The sequence below is a fragment of the Benincasa hispida genome, chromosome 11 (assembly GCF_009727055.1).
Source record: "Benincasa hispida cultivar B227 chromosome 11, ASM972705v1, whole genome shotgun sequence".
NCBI lineage: Eukaryota > Viridiplantae > Streptophyta > Magnoliopsida > Cucurbitales > Cucurbitaceae > Benincasa > Benincasa hispida.
The window spans coordinates 56,166,322-56,171,312 of NC_052359.1; the positions used below are offsets into that span (position 1 = coordinate 56,166,322).

Sequence of the window (4,991 nt, forward strand, 5' to 3'; positions counted from 1 at the left end):
CATAATTTTTACGATATTAAATGTGTGATATCATGTGTATGATTGAATTGCGATGATATAAACAGATATGTAAAAAAAATTGAGGTAGGTATTATGGAATAAATTTTATTGGCTAGCTCAAAACTTGAAAATTATAGGAATTGAATTGAAATAAGTTAAAAAATAGTATTGAATTAATTTATATTATACTTGTTATCATGTTTGTAATGAAGATCATAGTTAGTAGAACATGTTTGGTATGGTAAAACAATAAATATAACAAGAACCAAAAAAAAAAAAAAAAAAATCAATGACAAACATTTTTCAACCTACCACATTCAAAACAGGTAGGAAGAAAGTGGGGCTGGAAACATTAAAGTTTGGTCATCTTTGACTTTTTTTTTTCTTTTACAGATAGTAACATACATTAACTATCCAAGCAACCAAATTAGAAGCATTGAAACAAACTACTATAGTGTTAGAGATCATTGTAAATGCAAATTAGAGGCAAACTTCATTTTTCAAGTGCTAATAAAGCTAGCTTCCGAGTTGGTTGTTCTTTGCAACTGATGCAGCACACTGGTCGGCAACGAGTTGTTATTTGCTGACCGCAGCGCCTCCGCCAGCGGTCCACCCATTGACGCCATCTGCGTTGCGGCCCATCCAGTAGCCCAATTCAACTGCACATGCTCTCGGTCAACGTTGCCATTTTGGTGAATGTGGTGATCATTGCCTTGATCAAAACTTCCTCCTGTTGATAATTTCAACGACACATCAGAAGACGATGATGGAGGGTTCCCGGGCATCGAAATCGAAAGGGATGTTGCAGAAGCGGATGTGGAGTTCATTCGTTGGTTGACATTGTCGTTGTCATTCCCACAGCCACCGTTTTCGGACCGCGGCCAATCATCGAAAAAATGCCTCAAAATGTGGCCCTCAGATTTAGCATCTCCGGCGGAAGGCTCTTTGTGGGATTCATAGAAATTTTTGTTCTCTAATAAGGAATTAGAGCAGGAACTGCAAAGAATTAAGAATTAACATTTTATCAGCATAAAAAAAAGGAATAAATAAAGTTAGAGAAAAAGGAAAAAAAAAAAGGGACAATAAATTGAAATGAAAGCATTATTAGGCAGAAAGTTAATGGTTGGGGAAATAGTTGTGTGTACGAACAAAGAATCAAAAAGGCTAAAACAGACAAAATTATGAAGTGGGACCCAAATGAAATCTGACCCTTGATTGAGATGGAGGAGATCAACGGATGGGGTTTGTCCACACAAAGAGAAATAATTTCCACTTTCCACAGTCAAAAAAGGCCGACCACCATTAACACGGCCGGCGTTGGAACTAAGAGAACAACCGCCACCCCCACCGCCGCCGCCGCTGCAAGCGGTAGTGGTGGGGTTAGTTGTGGTAGTTTCCACAGGCTTTCTTGAACGGTTACGGCCACGGTGCATGTGGCGCTCACAGTATTTCTGGCCGGCGACCACATCTCTTGAGCAACGCCATTTTTTGCCGTCGGTTCTCCGGCACCGGCCAGGCTCCGGATCCATGGCGGCTCTGCCCCAATACCCTGCTTGTAACACTGAATAAATATCCATAGTCATTTTAAACTAAACCACTTTAATCATAACCAAAAAAATAATTAAAAAGTTAAAAAAAATAGTTCAATTGATTAATGTATTATAATCTCAGTCTTGATCGAACTCTTAAAAAATGTTCAATATAGAGAACAGAACGAAACGGAGAAAAGAGCAATGATTAAACATGATTCTAATCTTTCATCTCACATTTTGAATTAATCATAAAAGTTTATTTCAATTAATCAAAAGAGCAAAAGTAAATTAATTTATAACCCTTTCAAAACTCCAACTCCAAACATGCCACAAGAATCAAGTTTTCATTTTTCTCAAATGGGTTGCTCTGTATTTGCAAAAAAAAAAAAAAAAACGAAAAGATTAAATAAATAAAAGAGTTTAGAAGCAAAACATAGAACGGTTAAGAAAATCTCAAAGTGATAAATGGAACTTACGAGAAGTAGGGTAGTGAGTGAAATGTTGAAGAGGATGATGAAGAAAGAAAGGAGTGGTAGAAGAGGAAGAGAGAAGGCTTTTCTTAATAGGGTGGAGAAGCTCCGGCGGGACGGCGGCACCGGCCAACATATACCGGAAAATGAGAGCTTGAAGCTCGAGTTCTTGCCTTTGAGCCACACTGAAATAACCCAACATCCCTATAATATAATCAAACAAACAAATATATCAGGAGAAACTGGTTGAGAGAATATGATTTAATTCAGAGAAGTAAAGAAGTGAAAAGGCTCACTGGGTAACGTAGAAGAAGTTGAATCAGGAAATGCTGACAAGATGTTGGAAGTTTTGGAGGAATCAGCAGGTACAAACAAAGGAAGAACAGAAGAAGAAGGATGATGATGATGGGGCTGTTCAACAAAAAACTTAGAAATCTTAGCAGAATGTTGTTGTTCCTCTGACTCCCTCTGTTTTCTACATTGCTTCAGATCAAAGTCCATTTGACAGAACAAATAACCAGAGATTATTTTCAATTTTTACTCTCTGTATGTGCTTCTCTTGGGTTTTTAATATATATTGGTGGGTTCATTTTTTCATTGGGTATTTTCAGAAAAAGAAAAGCTTTTGCCAGTGACTTGTGTGGACTATTATGTGTTTTTTTTTTTTTTTTTTTTTGGCAGTATGTAAAAAATAAATAATAATAATAAAGGGTTAGGTTCCTGACAATGAAAGCTGCAAAGTTTGTTTGAGGAGGGAGGGAAGGGGTTAGGGTTTAGGGCACTTGAGAAAAAGATAGTCAGACAAGACAGTTGAGAGAAAAAGGAGAACCAAATAAAAATAAAAATAAAAAAAGTAAATATAAAAATAAAAATATTAGGATTTTAGGACTTAGAAGTAATAAACTCCGAAACAAAACAGAGCGAGAGGAAAGAAGGTGCAGTCTTTCTGTCTCTTTGTTTTGCTTTGGGAAATCCATTTCTTAATAGTAATTCATAATGAATATTTTGTTCTTTTGAGATAAGGGAAAGATGAGGTGAATTAGTAAATTTAGACTAATATAGTTGTTTTTAAAACTATTTTATAAAAATATTATAGTATGAAAACAATTTTAAAAAGTACTTTATTTTTTTTTTTTCAGTATGTCGAGTTTTTAAAACTCAATAAAAGGAATTCGAGTGTTCAAAACTCGACAAGGGTAAATTGAGTGTTGAACACTCAACTTTTTTATTTTATTATTATTATATCCAACCTTCATATGTTATTATTTTCATTTTCTTAGTTTTTAATAATAATATATTACCTTCAACCATTAGCTTAATTCTAAGAAATATCATAGAAAAATAATATCTCATTCACATTTTTTTTCATAATTTAAAAATAATAAAATGTAAATTAAAGTATTCATATTAATATAACTATTATCTCATTCATTTAAAAATAATTTTAAAAAATCAATGTGCCTCACAAGGCGGACGTTGTCAATTTCGAGCCAATTGTCGTCGTCAACTTCGAACTTAAGGTTGTTCTGGTTCCTCTTGATGTTACTCTCGTACCATAGTATAAATATTCATTATGCTCTCTACGATCGTGACCTTGCCCATGCACATATGAAGACGATGGACCAGCCTCTGAATCATAATATCCTAAATCAAATGCTGGTATCATCATCATCAGACTAACATAATCAGTTTGGGTATACGTCTGCATCGTAGGGGGCAATTCTTCCACATTGTAGGCAACCTCAACCAACTCATATTTTTCTTTTCGAACAAGTCTCCTATGTCTAGGAACTGATGAAGGAAAAATAGGTATATCGTACATATAATATATCTCCTTCATATAGCTCTGTTGTTATTGCATATAACAAAAACCTAGTTCGAATCATTTGCAACATCACGGAGTCTACTATTGTCAATCTATGTGAATTATAAAACAATTAGATAATATTTAAAATAAATTTCAATTAAAAATAATTAAACGATGTTTATTTATGTACCAGATGACCCACAACTGATCCCAAACGAGTAACTTAGTGCTTTGTAATATTATTATACCAGTTGATGTAGTTTTGAGTGACATCCCTATCAAACTGCCTAATAGAAACCCTGTTTGCAATAAACCTTTCACGATAGTATCACACTACCAAATGTGCAACTTTTTCGGACCAATCTCCTGTTCTTAAGTTGACGTCATGTAGTAGGGGTTCAGTATTACAAGACGATGGGACATCCTGGTGAAAACCGAATTGTCTTATTACACTTTCAAGAAGATGCCACTCACCAATATGAAAACATATGACAAAACATATGCGAGGACTTATCGCCCGTCATATGTTTTGACCGTTTCTACATAAAGTGGGCAAAGTGTCCATAAAAACTTGTAAGGCTCACAAATAATATGAAACACAAAATATTATATTAAAATATATTAAAGACAAATACAATAAAAAATTGTATAAAAAATTCAATTTGGTCCAGTATTAATGTATCTGATCAAAGCAGATCGAACATGTATCTATACTGGTTGACTACATGTGTGGCTGTCCTAGTCACACAAATTTGTTTCTCCACCTAAATTTTTAAATTAATAAATTAGATTTTGAATTAACTAGATTAGTCATTTAAAAATTAAATTTAATTAAAATAACATATTGAGAATCATAGGCCCGTCCAGCTAATTGAGCGTCATTTACATGTTGGAGCTATGGAGACATTGTCGAAAATCATTCTCAAGCTCATAGCTGCAAAAGTATTAGAGGCCCAATGATGTCGCAAACTTCAGGTTTTTGTTGCTTTGCACATCTGTCAATACAATCATGCCAAAAATGCTCTACTCCAAAAATATTGTCTAAAATCATAGAGGTTAGCTAACAATGGTAGGAACATCAAGTAAACAATATGACTTGATTTGTCAGAAAATAAACATTTACCCATCATCTGCGGTATATATGCTCGCGTATATCTCATGACGGTTTCCTCGTTGGCATCA

General features: G+C 34.4%; 1 protein-coding gene across 2 annotated transcripts; it reads right to left on the reverse strand.

Annotated features, from left to right (window-relative positions):
• Positions 1–143: 143 nt before the first annotated feature.
• LOC120090453 (growth-regulating factor 3) lies at positions 144–2,621 on the reverse strand. 2 transcript variants are annotated; one of them, XM_039048129.1, is made up of 4 exons: positions 2,299–2,621; positions 2,009–2,206; positions 1,210–1,549; positions 144–996 (listed from the first exon to the last, which is right to left on the reverse strand). In XM_039048129.1, the coding sequence occupies exons 1-4, from the start codon at positions 2,501–2,503 to the stop codon at positions 501–503; spliced, it is 1,239 nt and encodes a 412-aa protein (XP_038904057.1). In that variant the 5' UTR covers positions 2,504–2,621; the 3' UTR covers positions 144–500. The 2 variants fall into 2 exon arrangements, with proteins under 2 accessions (XP_038904057.1, XP_038904055.1); XM_039048127.1 differs by having other exon boundaries at positions 1,210–1,561; positions 2,299–2,615.
• Between the last annotated feature and the right edge of the window lie 2,370 nt (positions 2,622–4,991).

Bases quoted from the DNA above. Each gene is read 5' to 3' on its own strand.
- LOC120090453 (XM_039048127.1), bottom strand. From the start codon at position 2,503: ATGGACTTTGATCTGAAGCAATGTAGAAAACAGAGGGAGTCAGAGGAA. The intron at 2,207-2,298 runs GTGAGCCTTTTC...ATTATATTATAG, and splicing joins AACTTCTTCTACGTTACCCA to GGATGTTGGGTTATTTCAGT. The intron at 997-1,209 runs GTCAGATTTCAT...AATTCTTTGCAG, and splicing joins CTCCTCCATCTCAATCAAGG to TTCCTGCTCTAATTCCTTAT.